Source organism: Poecilia formosa, unplaced genomic scaffold (assembly GCF_000485575.1).
Source record: "Poecilia formosa unplaced genomic scaffold, Poecilia_formosa-5.1.2 Scaffold539, whole genome shotgun sequence".
In the NCBI taxonomy this organism is placed as follows: Eukaryota; Metazoa; Chordata; class Actinopteri; order Cyprinodontiformes; family Poeciliidae; genus Poecilia; species Poecilia formosa.
In genome coordinates, this window is record NW_006800478.1 from 52115 (window position 1) to 72432 (window position 20318).

A 20318-nucleotide genomic window follows, 5' to 3' on the forward strand; every position below is an offset into this window, starting at 1 on the left:
AAAAATATAAAATATTAAAGGTGTGAAATTAGACCCTAACAAATGTGAGAAGAAAAAAATAAAAGCAACATGACGCATATGAGACACTTTATTATCCCGACCTACCCTCTGACAAACACACACACTCCCCCACCCAGACATACAGGAAGTGCAGTCATCAGTTTGAATATGTCAGAATTTTGGGATTATCTTTGGAAGCATTTCTATCTGACCTCACACACCGACCGAGAAACACACAAAAACAGGGATTAACCAGCGACGAGTGTGTGTAATGGATGAGCACAGAGAAGTCAGGATGTTTTGAAATTCTGGCTTTGCTAAACATACACACTGAATCGTGTTTTCATGACTTGTGGGGACTTTTCATTGACTTCCCTTCATTTTTTATAGCCAAAGTCTTACCCTAGCCCAACCCTTAACCCTAACCCTATACATAAAACTAGCCATCACATAGCTAACTCCTAACTCAAAGACAACATTTCCCTTCATGGGGACAAATAAAATGTCCCCACAAGGAGCAGTGGTCCCCACAACCCCACATTGTAGACAAGTAGGTCCCCACGAGGCTATAAAAACCAGGTTCACACACACACACACACACACACACACACACAGGGTCACTCATCAAGATGGAATCTGCAGATTACGCAGCAGGCCAGGCCCCCAGGGGCCTCCAACTTCTGGGTTTCTCACTCACTGCCAGGGGATAAAATAACAGGCTACAGATAAAACTCAAACCACTGAGAGATCGCAGCCACCAGGTCAATGTGTCAAAACAAGCTGTCAACAGCAGCTGCTTCGCACTTCAGACTCTGTGTGGTTTAGTTTTAGTTTCAGTCAAATGAAGGAGTTCAAATATTTTCACTCTGTCTGTGTGACGCTCTCAAATTGGGGTTTAAGTCTCTTGGGGAAGCGATGTTGATGTGACCCAATGGAGGAAGGTTCAAGTTGTTTTTTTAAACCTGGTTTTCTGTTATTACCAATTCTCACTTCCTCTATTGTCTCTAAGCTCATTATAGCATTTTTAATATGCACATTTTACAATAATGAACAACTAATTATCTTTGAATCACCATTCTGGTGTAATTATACCACTTTTTCTTGACATTTTCATTATAAACACTAATGCATCCTTCACAAGCTTTGTGTTGCTGTAAATTGTAGGAGGTTTGCTACCTTTTAGCAAATCTTAAGTGTTTCAAGACAATTATTAACACAATTAATTTCTCAGGGCAAGACTTGGAAAATACAAGCTGATAATGTCATCGGTAACAAATGTATGTTAGAGAGTATCTTTTTAATAAGTGAAGCCAAAAAAATAAAATAAATAAAAGTACAATCAAATCAAATCAATAAAGAAACACAGTTCTGTACCAACTACACTTCTATATAATTGTGTGGACAGTGTCGGTTTCTGATATGAGCGACATGGGCAACCGCCCAGGGCTCCCTCCGTTGCCAAATCAGGTTAGAGGTCGACCACTCAGAAATGTTCCCTCAAAATGTAGTTAAACTGTGCGGATGTTAGAGAAAGAGTCATTTAAGAGTGATTTATAAACAGTTTTCTACCTTAAAAACAGTCTGTTTCACTCGGTGGCGCACGCTCGTGGGCTAGTTTGCCCTTCTCAGTGTTTGACAGGCTGGCAGGTTTGCCCTATGCATTGTCTTGAATGCATGGCGCAAAGGTAACGCTGTGGAGCAGATTGGTTTCCCCCACACTTGCAGAAGTTTGTGAAGTTATGCTTTGTGTTTTATTCAGTGCGATAAGTACCAAATTGCAAATAAATAAGTGTTAAGGAAAAGTATTTTGCAAAGCATATTCACTTTTATTTTGTTCATGCCGAGTGAAAGTAAAACTAAGATTTAAGTGCTTAAGTCCTAAAACATAACAATTTTATAAATTGTTAATATTGCATAAAGTCAGAGTCTACTGTAGTTTGCACAATGTCAGCATAGAAGTCTAATTTCTCATATATTCAATGTTAATTCATATTAAATCTCTGTTGGAGAGAATGTGGTATGCAGATTTGAGCTAGGGCCGCCTCTGTTCCCGGGGCGCACCGGATCTCACCCGGTCACTTTTTGGCACAACACCTGTTTGGTTTGTCGGCACCTGCAGCAGCTTGCAGGTGCCATGTGACAGAATGTTTTTTAAAATTACTATATTAAAATACGTGCCAATAGTTTCCTGGAAAAATGGGAGCCTTGACAGGTATGTCCATTCATGGTTTTACTATGTCCATTTAGCTTCGTGGTTACCAGAATTTGGAGGAAGCATTTCTCTGCTGTTTCCAGAGCTGGCAGCTTTCCTTGTGGTTGCTTTCCACAGATGGTCGTCCTTAATGAAGAAATCTGGCTGCTTGTCGTCCTCCGAGGGTCAACCTGCGGGTTAACCTGGTCTGTCCACTCTGTCACCCAAACAAGTTCATCGCTGAAGTCATCTGGCTAAAGAGGGAACGTCTTCCAGGCTGGTGACTGTAGAACAGAGACAGATGGCTGCACTTCCACAGGCCGACCTCAATCAGTGAGACATTTCTTAGCTACCTGAAGGCATAAAACAGCTTCTTGGGAAGCTGAGTTTGCCTTTTTGCTTTCACAGAAACATTTGGCTCAGATATCCATCTGCGCTTTCAGAATTTGCTTTATTAGTTAGATTTTATTGTGTGGTTTTACATTACCTTTAAAAGAACATCCAGATCTTCTTGAGTTTGCCAAGAATCCAATGTGTTTACGATTATTAGGACACTTTTGATGGATTCCTCTTTTATTTTATTGCGATAAACCACAAGAAGAGGTTTGTTGACCACATAATGTAGGTAAATTCAGCCGCCATCAATACCAGTAGGTCTTTAATAAAGAGATAGTAAAGACCTCAAATCGACCTATAAAACAGCCATTAAACCGCAGTAAAATGTAATCTGATACATCGTAATGCACCCATAAAAAATGGAAAAATGGAAAATCTCCAGAAATACAAACTTTTAAAGTATGTTTAATGTTTATATCAGTCCATAGTCTGTCTTAATGTCTGCCAGACTGCTGCGCATCCATCTCCAGACGACATTCCTCCATCTTCATCCTCAGGTCAGAGGTCAGGGGATGATCATCACCATGAGTCATCCTCATGATTATAAAAGCCTGGTGGAAGTGGGAAAACATTAGCAAACAATAGTTTATCAAGCGTACCGAACTTAAGTTATACTAAAATGAAACTATGTAATGTAAGATTAATTTTTACAAACCATATTTTACATAAAAGTCTAAGTACTAAGTATATTAGTAAGACTCAAACTTGTACATTGATATTAGAGTACATATTAATATAGAATAGCCTTCACGGCAAAAACGCAAAATCTCACCAAGTAACTGTTCAGTGACATAGAGAAGCTTGTTTTAAGTAAATAATCCCTTAATATTTAGGCAGATGTTTTCACTTATAACAAGGAAAAGGTGTCTTGTTATAAGTGAAATAATCTGCCCCAGTTTAGTTCAAAGAAGTATTAAATTAGTATAATTTCTAGTACACTACAAGTACATGGTGCAAAATATACTTTTATACTTATGAAATGAATTTCAAATATACCATTCTTTGTTAGGAGTTATGATCTTTGTATTGAGAAAATGCAATGGTACAAAAACATCACAATTTGACAATTAATAAAAACTTTAGACATGGAAAAAATGACACAACAACAAGAAACACTGTAAAAACACAGAGCAGAATCTAGAAACCTCTTTGAAAGTGTCCAAAGCGTCCTCCAGGTGCTCCAGGTGATGCTGCAGCTTCCCCACTCTCATCAGCTGAACTCCATGAACTGGGTGAGGATCAGGGTAGAACAACCTGCAGAAACAACAGACAGAAGACAATTTACCTTCAGCTCAGTTATCTCTGTATTTATGTAGTTTTTGTTACTTTTCTCTGAGGATTAGAGGTCATTCTTGAGCTTAATTGAAAGTCTGGCTTTTGCTCAAAGCAACAGAAATCTCTCATCAGAGTCTGTGGACTCAGGATGGGCAGAAATGGTTCCAAGCAAAAGGTTTCCAAACAGCAGAGCGATCTGAAATGTGCTGTGTGCAAATAAATGTGTGTTGTATTTAAGCAGAATTAAAATCATACATTATGTGCAATAAAATTACACTTTTAAACTTCTACAACCTTCTGAATAAACATGTTTATCTGGTTTTTCAATTTGTCCCATGTTCAGTTTTTGTTATAAGTGTGGAGTTTTCTGCAGGGCTGCATATCAGAAATATATTTAATTACAAAGCTGCTTCCAAGCATAACAATGACATGATCGATTATAATTAACACACTTTTTTCAGACATTTTTCTTTATGAGTAGACAACAGAAAGACTCGACACTTCAACATTGCAAAGCAACATTTTGCATCCAAGCAATTCTGTGTAATTCCAATATTGATAAAATATTGATAGATGTTAACATCAGGTTTGAACTGTATATTCATATTTTTTATTATTTCTATTCATGTGGACAACGAGCATCTAAAATATTAAATCTTAACCAACATTAGACCCAAAGCCAAAACTACTGTTCCAGTTTTTCTTGTCACAAAATTTTCCCTACGTTATTATGGCTTAGTAAATTGAATTTTGTGGTCTTTAGAAAACACTTCACTAAATGATAGATATTATCCCGACAAGACAAGTATCTCCATCCAATCAGACCTGAAGCATCGCTCTCCAGTTATCCCAGTTCAGCCAGATTAAAAAGGCCAATTTACCAAAAGGGGGGGGGGGGAGCTGCTTAAAAACCAGAGCAGCTGCGTCAATGAGGAAGACGGCCAGCCTCGAGAATGAGCCAGAGGAGCTTCATGTTTGTTCTGCAACATGAACACACACAAGCAACTATTGGGAAACAGCTTTCAATGTTGGTTTTTAAAAACCTTTCCTATACCAAACTATGTTTTAAACTCCATCTTCCTGCCTTAAGTGTCTTTCGCCTTTGCTTACTAGTTTATTTTTTTTGGTTTTGCTTTCAGGCTTCAGGGTTTCAAGATGCTGATGTTCTTCAACTTCTCAAACCTTTACTCCATTTAATCTTAATTTGATTACACACACTGTAAAAAATCATTTAAGACTAACCTGTATGATGGCATTAAAATGTTCAGCAGCAAAGTCTAAATCCTCCTTCATTTATATTCTCAAATTTGAATTTCAGGCGCAGCCTCTCCATCTTTCAGTCAACAGCCAGCATCATTATTATAGGAGGATGCACGCATAGGGTCAATACGAGTCCACTTCCCCCAAATTAACTTGGTTTATTTGTCAGACTGCTTCAATATGCTCTCAGTCGCATCGAATTTTAGAACAAAAAGCAATTAATATCAAGTAAAAATCTAAGTTAATTAAAACGAGGAGGCCACAACCTGAATAATCTATTACTCTGTGGCTTCTCTGATTATGTTCTAAGCTAGTTTTTGTTTTTCCCTCTCGGTGCTAATTGCCCATTTGTTCACACCGTCAAGCTCAACTAAACAACCAGCCGACATGCTGCCCAATTACAGGGGTGGACCCCAGTCCTGTGGTTAAAAGCGATTAGTTAAGCAGAGAATTCAGTTTCAAAGCCAACAGCATTAGTCCTCCATGAATAATAACAAGTTGCAATATTGATTTAATTATCAATCTGTTGATTCTGGTTAGCGCAAAAACTTAAACATGCACACGAGGTCCTCTTTCCAATTAGATTTCATTTTTGCGTATGCAACCAAAAGGCTATTAAAATAATTTCATTAACTTGGCGTCTCCTGACTTTTCACCTAATTTTCTTTTCCAGTGAGAATAAACTGAAGACAAGTACGGAAAGCTGGTTAGAAAACCATAGCCTTCAGCAATAAGAGAGAGAGGAATAGAAATTAATAGTTGTGGAAAGTGTAGCATTTTAAAGCGAATGCAGTGGAACTAATTAGGTGCTTGTTTAGAGCTGAAAGATTCACACCCTGCTGTTTTTATAGGGGAGCGAAGCATAAATCGCCTTACTGAGGAGAAAAACGAAGGAGAGGAAAACCACAGCATTCTTCAGAGATGCATTTTTTATTCAACGTTACATCACTTCACTCCGACTTTCTTCCACAAATGAACAAACTTAGAACAACCCTGTGTTTATTAGTATAACAACAGATGACTTCCATGAGCTTTAAATCACATCTGATGTTTAGTCCTTGGTTTTCCACAGACAAATTAATGTTACAATTAGGCAAAGTCTCATGAGGTACAATGAAACCTAACATACAACAGTAATACAGTTCATTATTAGACCTCAGTTTGCATGAAACATGATTGTTTCCACCAGAGAACGGAGCAGAAGTGAGAGCTTACATTTTATATAATTTCACAGGCAGGCTTACAAAGACTGAAATTCTACTGAGGCTTTTGTGAATGCTAGGCTAACATTTATATTCATAATCCAGCTGAATGTTAATGAAGAGTTGAGTTACACATTTTTGCCCTGAAACAACTGCAGCTGGATGCAACAATTCATGTTTACACAGAGACAGAAGGCACAAAAAGTAAAAAACATTAAGGCACCAGATCCTACCACAGTATATTGCCTTAGCTCTATATGAAAGCTATACTTTTATACATACATTTTTTCTTACAAATGCAGGTGTATGCATTACATATTCATGATTCATGAAAGCGTGTATGAGCGCATCTATGCCAGTAAAATATGGGAAGAATAGAGACGTTTGATGAGCCTGGCTTGCACAGCCTGCAGCAGGTGTGCATTATTCGCAGGGAATAACCTCTCTATACATCACAGGCTGGGAAATAAAAATTGGGAAAGCACTTGCTGTAAGAGTGAGGGAAGAAAGGAATGCAGAGTGAGAGGAAGGAGAGGAGAAAGAGAGACGTGGAGAGCTCCTGCAGCTACTTTCAGCCCAGAGGAAGAGCCGAAATGAACGCGGAGTTTCCTCCTCCCACTCATTCGCCAGAATCTCCCCACTTCTTGTTTTTCATTATTTTACATTCATTGTGGCCTCCCTTCCTTGCAAAACATTATTTTCAGTGTTTTGGTGCTTATTTACGCATGCAATCAGTTTCTCTCCGCTCTGTTAACCCAGGTGAGTTTTCTGTCTTCCACTAAAGCTTCCCTAAACCTCCACAGGTTCATGGCAGAGATTTTATCAAGGAAGTTCACTCTTTTTTTTATTAAACTCAAGAGGGCTTGAAAAATCCCAAATCTTCCTCCACATACCTCTTTAGTTATGAATCTTTAACGTTTGAAGGAAAAAATATAGTTTTTTTTATCATTTCCCTTAATCTTTGAAAATCCCTCACTGCTCAGTGGATTGGTTTGTAATTTGTACAGCAAACCTTTCAGGTAACGTTTCCTCTTTGGAATCAGTTCAGATCTTTAATATCAAGGTTTTGCTCTGCAGAACAAATTCAGGCTGTGCATTTAAATATCACAGATCTCTTAATGGGAAAAAGAAGCAGGTTTTTGCACAAACTGCAGTAGTTATTTTTGTGCCACACATATAACATTTTAAATTAAACTAATCTGGATACATGTTAGTGTCTTGTAATGAAAATAGTTCATTGTTGAAGAAATAATCATCCTTGAAGTCGAAGATTGTACAATGCAAGAACAGAAAATCTGACAATTTTTTATGTTTAAAGTTTCTAGTGCAAATATCTTAGCACATTTGAAATAGGAAAGCTAACTTCCAGGTAACTTTTCAGCAATAAATGGGAGCTTGTTTTAAGTAAATTTTTACTTAATGTTGATGAAAAAGTACTAGTTCCATTGTCAGATTATTTCTCTTATAAAATGGAAAAAATCTCTTGTTTCACTGGAAAAGTATTTCACTTAGAACTAGAACTTTTTCATCAATATTAAGGAATTACTGACGAAAGACAAGCTTATGCCATGCTGAAAAATTACTTGTAATTTTTTCATATTTAAAGTGGACTAAGGTATTTGCACTGGAAACTGGACAAAAAACTGTTTGGTAAAAAATTGTGTTTTTGCCATGTTGTCAGACACACAACAAGAAAATATACCCAAAATAACCTTTCATTAATATGCGAAAACTTTCTTCAGCACATTTATGTGCTAAAAAACTCTGGAAGTCATTAACAAACCACTTGTCTTTTCCAGCAGCCATTGTACAGCGCATACAGCGGTAAAGCCAGCTGACCAAACGTGCCGGAGGTTTTTGAAATGGCTCATTTTCCAGAAACCAAAAAACAGGAACTTATTGCTAAAAAAAAAAAAAAAACAGCTGGGTGGGTTTCTTAAAGACCAAAATGGAAGTACAAAAAAAGTGTAAATTATTAAATTTGCATAATAGGTCCCCTTTGAAGCAGAGTTAAGTTACAAGATAAAAGCTCTGCTCACTCCCTCATCTGATTATGCCCACATCAGCTCTGGAGGAGCTGTAGACATCTCCAGCTCAGGTGGTTAAATCTGATAACAGGGCAGATGTTAGTCATGTACTCCACAAATCTGGCCTTTAGGGAGGAGCAAGAAGAAAGCCATGTTTTTTAAATTACCCAGATCCCCTTTCTTCTCACCACCGCCACTATTTCCTTCTGCAGCTCGGAGTCTGCTTATTTATTTATAAGCTGTGTTGTGGTTTCTCTCCTGTGGTTCGTTGTTGCTGGTGTGAGCGAGAGCACGGCTGTGCCACTGGAGCTCTGCCCTTCACACAAGATCAATTAGTCTCACACACACACAAAGGAAAGTGCATAAGAGGTGGAAGGCTGAGAGGGAACATACCGCACTGCAGAAACAAGGATGCAGAGGTGTGTGAGGGTTGTACATATCAAATCAGACAATAATTCACCTCAGGTACTTCTAGGATGTCCACATATTTAAATTTCTATGTTTTTAACTTCAAGCAAAAAGAAGTTAATCAAAAAAGAAGTTAATTCAATGAAATATTTTCCGTGATACTGACATTTTTACGTTTAGAAATACTTATCCCTCACATTCTCTCCTACCTTTTTATATTTCCCACCTGTCGCACAATCCAATGATCCAGGGAAGAAGATGGACAAATCAGGTTAAGGGCACTGAACAAATCGAGACATAATTTCTTCGCAGCCATCATTTGGAGCTGACGTTTATTACATATGAGGCGTGGCACCGCTCCATCATCATCTCTCTGTTGTACTGTTACTGTACTTTATGATCTCTGTCTCTGAGCAGAGCAATGTGAAAACATATAGAATTACTTTTAGTTCAATTTAGCGTATAAACCCATGTGAGGTGTTACAGATGTTGGATGGAGACCCTGGCAGCTTTTCCTATTATTGCTTTTTTCCTACCGCCAGGATGAAAATGAAAGCCAGATGCCAGACAATTTAGAAATATGGCACAAAATACTTAAAAGCTGTAAGACTAATTTGTAGAGCTGAAGTTATTTATGGTCTAATTCAGCAATTTGACTGCTGCTGTGCATAAAATATGCTGTATTTACAACTGCTAATGCCATAATCTTGAGTAGTTTATTAAATAAAAATGTTCATTAGCACGCCAGACATTCATTACCGTGAACTCTAATGATTTGCATTCATGGCACAATGCAAACTGTTTTATATTTAATGCCTCCAACACCAGCCCCAACTAAATGATCATCATAAATCACTGTAAAAGTCACAGTCAGCATAGTAAAAGTTTAAACCCAATAAACGAAATCGTCAGAAATCTGTAAAATGATTATTTAAAATCAGAGGTTACAATACAAAGATTACGAGGCCAAATATGATTTTCTCCTTTAAAACCTTAACATATAGTCATTGGATTCAAACATGCTTTATGTAACGGAGATTTTCTAAAGAATTATAACTCACCTGTAAGCTGGAAGTGTCTGCTTGCCGTATGTCAGAGCCTCCTCCCACTGCCCCAGCTGAACAGCAGCATCTAAAGCCATGTCTGTGACCCTCAGCCTGTACAGATTTTCATCAGGAAGTTCAGCTCCAGCAGCTGACAGCAGGTTACTGCAGCTCTCCAACAACGCCGGCCAATCTACAGGACAAGAATTAAGGAAGAGGAACAACAATCCTCAAAGTTTTATGTAAATATGTCTGCAGGCATTATGTGTTGATTTACAGATACAAAAGAAAAGTCACACACTTAATTGGCAATTATAAAAATAAAATAAAATTCAGGATATATAAATATTTACACCCCAACGAACATCTGAATATGATTTATGATTGTGGCGAATTAGTCATGTTAAGCTTTCATATTAACTACAAAATGTTTCTAAAATGCCAACATGACCAAACACTGTAGTTATTGTAAAGTCAGCAGATGTCTACAAAGAATAATTATCAAGACTTGATTACAGTTACTGGGAATCCGACGTTTCTGTGGTGGAAAATGGAGGGAAAGGATACTGGACTCGGTTTTCAGTCCTTCCAGACTCGGTAGCGCCACCTTCAGCTGCTGCCACTTTTCTTCTTCCCCCGACAGAATGAATCCATCCTGAATCACAGGAAAACAATATAAAAACTAACCAGATATCTTGGTCTGGAACGATCTTAGAGGTCGCTGCAAACTCACTGACCACCAGAGAAAAAAAGTAAAAACAGGAAATTGGATCAGTTTAAGTTGTATATTTCTGGGGCTAATAATCATAGAGTGCTGAGGAAAAGTATTCATGCTGTTAACTTTTTCACATTTTCCCACGTTACACTAACTTCAGTGTATTTTATTGGGATTTTATGTGATAAAACGACACAAAGAAGCACATGGTTGTAAGGTGGAAGGAAAAGAGACATTATTTTTTAGATTTTTCATTTACATTACATTCATTTGTTTTTGGTCCCATAGAGTCAAGTACTTTGCTGAACCATATTTTGAGGTCTCTTCTGGAAAGTTTCCATCAACTTCACAAGACAAGAAATTGAAATTTCTTCCAAGCTTATAGCTGCGAACATTAATTATCCAAATCCTCTGGTTAAGGAGAAAAAAAAAAACAGAAATGTACATCAAATTTTGTGGTTGCAATGAAACAAATTGCGGCAAAATTCAAGATGTATTCACGGCACTTTAAAGAACAAATTCAAAACTTAACTTCATGCCAAATATTTTACTAAATCCTACTGACATATCAGTTAAATCATTTCAAAACAATGTAATTTTTTTTATAATATGTTCTTACAAAAGCACTCCTCTGCCTTCATGTCGCCTATGTTGCCATGATAACTTCAGGTCACAACTGTGCAGCCGGTCGTCAGATTAAAGCAACTGAAATAACACACAGCGTCTGTGTTGCACTACAACAAAGGGTTAGTTGAATAAAATAAAGCCATTGTGGCAGAACCCAACCGACTCACACACACACACAAGAATAAAGAGGCACAGCACTTCTTGTGTGTATGGGAAATGTCATTTAAATCCTAGAATAGAGACATCAAAGGCAAAAGTGAAAGGAGAAACAAAAAGAGAAAGAGTGGGAGAAAGTAAACAGGCAGAGTTGGACGGAAACGCTGCGAAATCAGGGCAGGAAGACGAAACCGGCATAGATGGATGGAAAAGAAAAGTGCAGCTGAAAGACAAGATAATTTTCTCATTTTTCAGTAGGTGGCCAGGCAGACAGAGGGAGGGCGTAGAGAGGTGGAGCGTGACAGAGTGACAGAGAAGAAGAGGAGGACAGCAGGAGATAAGAAAGCATGTCAGAGTGAAGGAGGGAAGAGGAGAGAAGGACAGGAGAGGGTACACCGAGACACGTTATGCACTGATACGCTGTCTGAGCAGCAGAGTAAATGTGTGTGAAGGCAGGAGAAGGAGGATGGAGGAACACACACGGGTGTGTTTTAACTTCTGAAAACATTTAGCCCATCCATTTAATCAATATATCATCATCAGGTTTAGTTCAGCTGAAAAAAAAAAAGACAATTAGGACCGGACGATATGGCTGAAAGACCTATCATGATATAAGTGTTTCATATCGGTCGATATCGATAATTATTAATTAGGTATTTTTTTATATTAAATATCTAAAATCCTGCCAAACTGACCCCGTCTCTTTTATCCACAGTTTTCACTCCACTCCTTTGTTTTATTTTTAAGCAGTTATGGGGCACGGTGGCAAAACCTTAACCTGCTGCTTTGCCAGTTACTCAACATGTTGTTGCTAGGTAACCAAAGAAGTAGTGAGTTGCTAGGTAACCAGAGAGTGAGTGAGTTAGTTGATTCCACCGTCCTTGTTTAAACTGTATCCATTCATATTGATCACGTGTCTATACACTGTTACCAATTTATCGTCCACAACAATATCATTATCATTTGTGGTAATTTAAAAGAGAAACTTTTTTTTCTTTTTGAAATACAAATGTTTGCATTCAGAGACATTAAAGTTTGGAAATTTTCTCCTGTGAGAGATGAGCTCAGATCTAGAGAGAGTAAACAAAAGCACATTTCGAAAAGCCTTAAACAACTCCAAGTCTCCACTACTTTTCAAGAAGTTTAAAGGTCACAAATAAAAAAAAAAAAAATTGAACAGAAACAAATAAAATCAACATACTTCCAAAGTTTTGATAGTCTGGGCAAAAATAAATAAATTTTGAATCTTCTCATATTTAAAGAATGACCTTGCAGGAGGACAAAACCTGCTTTGTCTGCACAGTATGACATATGAAGATATTACGATTGTTTTCATTGGCATTCGGAAAAACATATCTTTATGTGTCATTTCTTGTTTACTTTGCTAGAAAAATGCCAAAATGTTGTGCTGCTGCGTTTTGTGGGAGCATTAAAGAATATTGTGAATCTACATGAACCAATCGACATCTATCCTGTCTCCTGACAGACACAGCGCCCCCTGCTGATTCCACTATTAATTCCAGTTTTAGGCTCAAGATGCGCCATAAATCAATGCTATGCTGACAAACACATTGCAACTATTTGTAAAAACTATTTGTAATGTCTTCCCTTCCTCCATTAGTTAGAAAGGACTCATGAGGCATGTTGACACAAAGTTGCATTAACAGGACAAAAGATCCTGTTTTCTTTCACATTGTTGATTTTTGCAGCATCCTTTACCTCTGTTGCCAGTTAAAAGCTTCACATATGTCTGATATTCCCATTAAAAAGGTATTTTTAAAACAGTAAATGTCCTATTTGCAACAAATGTGCATTAGACACTGCTAATCCATATATGGAACTAACTTCCTGTTTTGACTACAAAGGTTGTTACTTTTCAGCTAAACAAAACAATAGGAAGGTCAGTTATCATTTCTTTATATTTTGTAATGTAATATTTATGGGTTTCAAATCTCTAAAATACATTTGCCATACAAAACAATATGAAACAATCTTCAATGGATCCTGCTCTAAGTAGGTATTGAATCAAGGCAAGTTTATTTTTATAGCACATTTTAGCAACAAGGCAATTCAAGGACACAATGACAACAAAAGCAACAAAAAATATATATATATTCCAGTGGATAAAATAAAGGAAATTAGTAAGCTTGAAGAAAGACTATATAATAACTAGAACATCATTCATTTTAATGAAAGGCAGTTCTAAACAAACAGGGTTTTAGCCTTGATTTAAAAGAACTTTCCAGACGTTTTGCAGAATAAATACAGAATAAAAAAGCAGCAAAAAATCCCCACAAATCATTTCTATAAAGATTCAACCACACAAACAAATCACTGCTTTCTCTGATTTTGTTTTAAGAATAGAGTGATTTTTGTTTTGTTTTTTATCAGTATGTTTTAATGCAATAACATAACATTTATTTGGACTGAGGATGAAAATAGTAAAACGTTTCCAGTCATTTTAAAGGTTTCTGTTCATCCTCACCTCTTTTTTTGAGTTGCATCTTTGGCAGTGGCAGACGAAGTGGTACTGCTCCTCCAGCTGCTTCTGCCGCTCTTCAGTCAGGGACAAAGTCTCAATATAACTTATCGTTAACTAGACACAGGAGAGGACATGACACTCAAAGTCACACTTTTTGAATGTGAAAGCGAAAGTGTCTGCTTTCATAGCACTTTGGAATATTTTGTGATAATGCAGAGCACAATTAAGTGTGATTTTGTGAAGACGGATAAAAAAAAAACAGATGAATTTGAGTGAAACTGTGCATGGATGAATTTTTTGCTGTGGCACTATGTGTGTGTGTGGATGTGTGAAAGTCTAAGTCCAGATGGCAGGGATGAATCTCATTATATTTAGTCACAATGCATCTCATTACACAGTCACAAGGGATGATGGGGAAAAAAAATGGAGAAACACAGCCGTGTTAGAAGCTGTCATCCTGCTTGTGCTACAGAGATGTTTCACTAGGATTAATAAAGTTTATTGCGCTTCTATTGAGATTTTTAGTACCTGTGCAATAAAATTCAGTTTATGTGGATTCAGTGGATGTTATTTTCAGATGATGCATCACTCAAGAAAAAACTAAAAATTGGGAAAACAGTAAATTAAATATAATAAATGTTGCTATAGAGAGAAAACATAAAAGAAGAATCTTGTTCCACGTTGTTCATGGTGTATAAATATAGGATGAATTTTCTTCGCCTTACCTCGTCTTTAGGGCGAATATCCTGGACGGCTCGGAGCTGCAGCCGCTCACCCTCAAACACCATCACACAGTTTGGCCGACAGTCATGATTCAACAGGGATAAACTGAGACAGTTGAGAAGAAGAAGAAAAAGAGAGGACAGCAGAGCAAGAGGAGCAGGTAAAACAGGAAGACGATCACCAAAGAGCAATAAAGGAAAAGAGGAGAAAGAGGAGCAGAAGGAAGGGTCAGAAAAAATAAGTAATTTGTGTTTAACAGAAATTTTACATTTTCTGTCTAACAAAATTAAATCATTTACAACTGCAGTTCGTAATGTCTTGTCATCAGACTAGAAACCATTTAACTGACAGACTTCAGTCTAAAAATATAAAGACTAAAGCCTGAACTGATTTTACAAAGGCTCAGTTGATTGGCGACTAAAAACAAGAGATTTTTTTTTTCCAAACATATATCCTACAGAGAGAAATATAATTAATTCATACATGTCGACTAAAAAGGAACACAGTTCTGGTCAGATGTTTACATACATTCATTTGCAAAACATTTATAATTTTTTAATCAATTTTGGGCCTGGTGCGATCACTTAAATTGTTCTGTTCGTTATTACACAACATGCAACTGCAATACACTTTTGAAACCAGAACTGGCTGCTAAAGTCTAGAGTTATAATCAAATTACTTTGAAATAGTATGACGAAATAAATACATAAACCTAACATTTGGTTAAATGTCGACATTGCTGAGAAACCACAGGCTTTTTGTAAACATATAAAGTGAAAGATGCTGGAACATCACTGTCACTGAATGAATTAAAATGAGTTTAAGATCGCCCTGCATGGAGGGATAAACCAATAATAATAATAATAATAAAAAACTCCTGCTGCTTTATCAGCACCTTCAAACTAACAGAAAGCCTCTCTCATTTACCAGCTGAATGCCTTCTGGAGGAATGTTTATGGTGAGGAGACAAATAAAAACATTAAAGAAAACTATAATAAATTTAAACTTCTGAATCCAATTCTCCGTTTTTAAAATCATTAGAGTTGCCTGATGTACTTTCATTTTACCTCTAAAGTAGAATGGTTTAAATAAATTATCAAAAAGACCACAATTATTATGATAATCGCATACAAACTGTACAATACATGAGATTAAAAAGTTATACTTAAAAAGTACATCATAGCACCTATAGGGAGAATACAAGCAGCGACTTTCAAAAAAAATAAAGTTAAAGTACAAAAACTTCACTAAATACATGTTAAAAAATAATTAAAAATAGAGAATATTTAAGTGACTGTAAGAATTACATTAATTTTACTGCATCAAGGATATCTCATTTAAATCTGTCTATGGGTCATTATTTATACCTACTGGTATGCCAGGTCTTAATATTTTCCCTTTTGGATGAAAAAGGGAGTGTATTTCAGCATTTATTTTATTAAATATATATTTTAAACAAGAACTAAAAGCATTTTCAAACAGATGTATTTAAAACTTTAACTTATAATTAAAATTCCTATGAACAGAATATCAAAAAGATGTTTTACTGCTTGAAACAGCTAAAGTAGGTCTGCTCTGATTAACCATTAAATGTTTTAACTAATAGATGATTTAACATATCAGCGGAGAAGCTTAACATTTTCTTAATTGTACCATAAAAGGAGAAATGCAAGTTTGACACTGCATTTATAAAAATCCTTAAAAAAGTGACTCCTAAATCAAACAGAAGCACAGAGTGATAAATTAAGCCCTCTGCTTCTGTCACAACAAATCCCACTCTTTATTTCTTCCTGTCAGACTTCCTGCATCTCACAGACAAACAAAAACAACAATAGATTCTCAGCCTGTGTCAAAACCAGTTTATTTCATTTCCCAGACCTATATTCTAGTGATATCTTTCTTCTTTTGACAGCAATTATGGGATTTCCATCAGCATTTCTGATGCAAATAATAAGGCTGACAGTTATCAAAGGTTCATAAAAAATGTGGTTTATTTTATTGTCTTTAAACTGGTTTGCCCAATTTTTATTTTTACACTTTCTACTTGATTCAATAAAAAAATTATTTAAAAACATTTTTAAAATGAACTTCTCAGAGGTGATTTTTGTTTTCTACTGACACTTTGCTTAATCACTCAAGGCGTCGTGATGGACGTCGGAAAGGATCGGGAGTATTGAACTGAGCGACTGAAATGTTTTTCCAAAGATATTTTTGTCAGTTTATTCATGGCTTCTACTTGTTCGAGTGGAAATAATTTGTCTGTGAGCGTAACACAAATGGTCGTGGCTCAGAGACGGCGGTATTTATAAAACAGCTAGCTTAGAAACCGACCCATGCCATAATTTGTTGATCAAAATTACCGACTTTGCCCGATTTCACACCACATGATTTAAATCATTAAGTCATAAAGAGCGTTCCTGTTTACACCGAAGAAGCCTTAAAAATTTACAAAAGATTAGATGTTAACCAGTTTTTTTTTCCCATACATGTTAGGCTACCTGACGGTAGGGCACTGTTTCCATGGTTACCAACGGTTAGCCACGTACCTTCTCCGTAATGCGATATTTGATATTTTCTGATCATACTTAAGTATAAAGTATATGGTCGTTAATCTTCTTACCTTGTAAAAAGGGTTTGCTGCAAATCCACAGTTTTACCGAGGGCTGCCAGTCATTACGACTGATGGCTGCTATCCGTCACCTCCAAACCTTTCCTCGTTAGAAGTTACGCAATAAAATGACAAGTTTGGTTTCTATCCTTGTCTGTTTGTGAATTCGACCCCGCAGCATCCTATGACATTTTTTTACTGCGAAATCAACTTAATAAAAGCGATATTGGCTACCAGGTGTGCGCTTCCTGACGCATACCTGGTAGCGTATCGGTTTTTGACGTCCATCATGGCGGAGCAGGCCGAGTTTCGAAAAGAGTGACGTCACGTGCTCATCAGGGTCAATATATTATCACACATTTTTTTATTTTCATTTTTCGTTCCATTATTGGCTACTGTGCTGTGTTTTATGGTTTGAAGCACTTTGACTTGCCTTGTTGCTAAAACACAAATTTTACTTTACTTGATTTTCCTATTTACACCAGTAGAACGAAATATAAAAGGAAAATTGTAACCTTATAAAGCCTATTTCATGCCACAATAGACACATAAAATTTTTAGGTAGAACAAATATTTATACATCTGTAGGTCATTAATTATAAACTACTAAGAGGGAGGTTTTTGATCTCACGCAAATGCATACATGAAAACATTTTTGATTTTATATTATCACAAAGTACAGTTGTATCTCCATTCCAGCCATGAACAGATGCTTTGCTGCAACTTTTAGATTTATCAGTGTTTCAGCACACATGAACTATTTGCAGAAGAGGAAATTCAACCTTTTGATTCTGGCATGTCGGAGCAGAATATTTCCTAAAGTTGCTGCACAAAAAGGCTTGAATCAAGCATAAGTTTTACCTGAATTTATTCAAATAAAACAACACAGTATATAATAATGGCAGCATTATGCAGTACCTCAATCAACAGAAAGTGTCAACAATCCTAACCATAAACCCCAAGTAAAAGTCTGGAAATGGGCATTTACTCAACTGTAAATCTGTACCTGATGAGCATATCTCCTGCAGCTTGATGCGAATTTAACTCTCATTAAGAAGCCCTCAGCACAACGTGAAAAAAGACATTTAATATCGCTGCACACATGGCTGGGAAAAAACACTGAAGGGGTCTGTGTGCTTTTACAGCCCCCTCCGTCACCGCAGCTATCGTTTATCATGTTCAGTGAAACAATGGGTGCATGAGATTAAGAATGCGTGTTCAGCCTTTGCAAAACCATCAATAACGCCCCTGGCTTTACTCTACAGTGGAGAAGTTGCAGGTTGAATATCAACTAGACATCAAGCCCTCTGAAAGATGCTTTTATCTTGAAGGGGAGCAGCTCATTAGCATGCTAATTAGATTAATTGACTAACGACTCACATAAACGGTATCTGTGAAAGCAAATGTTGCTGTGTAGCGGGGTGGAGAGTGAGAATATGATCCATACATCTGATACTTCTCAGGAAAACATGCAGAGAACTGTAACGTTATTTAAAATACAAGCCTTTTATCAGGAGTGGAGACTGCCAGCCCTTGACGTCGGCCTGTCCTGAAGGTTTTAGATGTTCCCATGCTCTAACGCTCAGGACTTAAAGGCTGCATCATTAGCAGGTTTCTGCAGAGTGGATTCACGGGGCTTAACTCGCGAGTTCACAAGTTAGAGCAGACTCACTTTATCTTCATTTATTTTAAGTTTATTTAAATTTAAACAGAGTTAAGACACATGCAAGACTTGCAGTACCAAGATAGCCCACATCTATTTTAAATATGTTAAAACCTCAAAAGTTCTAGAAAATCAGAATTACATCTGTTACCTTTTGTTATAAAGTGGTATGTTCCAGATTTATCTTTAATTACTTTTATTTTTGAGTCATGATTCAAAATGCTAATTTATCAATTTGTCCCATTTCCCATTTAATCTCTTCCCATTTCCTATTTGTACTCTTAAATTACCTTTTTACTCCCAAATATTAAAACTGCACAATTTGTTTATTTCACTTTGTCGTTAGCTAATTTAATGGTTTCTTAAACTTTTTTGTGTTGTAGTTTCCTTTATTTTGTAATTACTGTTTGCACTGATTATATTTATTGACAGAATGTGTGTAAAGTCATTTTAACACAAAGTTTTTCTTTATCTCCGCTGAAAACGTGAAATTCCTTCAAGTTCAACTAAAGTTGCAGGATTTTACTAATTTAATTGAAACTTTGTCATAACTAACATTGGTATCTAAGATTAAACAAAATTGCAAGGAAAAAAAAAGCATGTTATGAAATTTCAAGTTAGCAGGAAATTTGAACTGCCAAGGAGCATAAAGTGGGAAATTATTGAAACTAAATGCTGCTAATATTTAAAAGTTTTGTAAATGTTTAGCATCCTGCAACGGAAACGCACCTTTAGTCCCGATAAACACTCAAGAGTTTTTAGATCATATGTTCAGTGTGATAACTGGCCCTGAAGCAATACTGGGAATAAAATTTTCCAGAAGTAAACCAAAGGCGAAAAAGTAGTTTTTGAAGTACAACAAAGCCAGAATACAGAAATAAAGAGACTAGCTGAACTGAGGTGCAGCCGTGGAAGAATAATCCCCCGACTTTCTTTAGCAAACCCACGGTTGCTAGGCAACCTAAAATACGAATAGACAGGGGAGCATCCTGCAAACGAGTCCATCATTTATGGATGAGTAGCAGCACAAATCACACCCAGACACGCGGCTTGGCTGAGCTTCACTGATGCCACTGCGACCATCTGACATCTCGACGCCGGCCAGATAAACTGGCTGGGATACCTGCGGCGTCAGTGACCGCACTGGTGTGTGTGTCCATGTGTGTGTAGCAGCACTAACAGCATGTACAACAACAGGCCAAATCCCACCCCGTTCACCCAGGAAGCAATGGAAGGGATTACCGAGCATATCGGCTTGCTGTGTGTGTTTGTGCACGGACCTTTCACTTTCACAGTCCAGACAACAACCGTTTCATCATTCACACAACACTTCCAGTCAAATCTCATTTTCCCTCAAAAGACGCTGACTCCTGTCGCCCAAACTGTGTGATGATATTCCTCCAGGTTTTCACCTAACAAGGGCTTAAAAAAAAAAAAAAAAATCAAGTCTTCTTTTCCCTCCCTTTGCTTCTGACTTCAAAGAAGTGTCAGGACAGAGCGGGAAGCGCTGCGAGGGCTTTGAACGTGCGCAGCGGTGAAGGA

The 20318-nt window shown here is 37.0% G+C and overlaps 1 protein-coding gene across 1 annotated transcript in view; it reads right to left on the minus strand.

Moving 5' to 3' along the window:
- Window positions 1–2623: 2623 nt before the first annotated feature.
- smyd3 (SET and MYND domain containing 3) overlaps window positions 2624–20318 on the minus strand; it is an 82363-nt gene continuing 64668 nt past the window's right edge. The window contains exons 7-12 of the mRNA XM_007540409.2: window positions 14508–14610; window positions 13786–13896; window positions 10370–10457; window positions 9821–9995; window positions 3733–3841; window positions 2624–3138 (exon numbers count right to left, since the gene is read on the minus strand). Coding sequence (XP_007540471.1) covers window positions 3022–3138; window positions 3733–3841; window positions 9821–9995; window positions 10370–10457; window positions 13786–13896; window positions 14508–14610 — 703 coding nt within the window. The 3' untranslated portion in view covers window positions 2624–3021. The remainder of the gene's footprint in view (window positions 3139–3732; window positions 3842–9820; window positions 9996–10369; window positions 10458–13785; window positions 13897–14507; window positions 14611–20318) is intronic.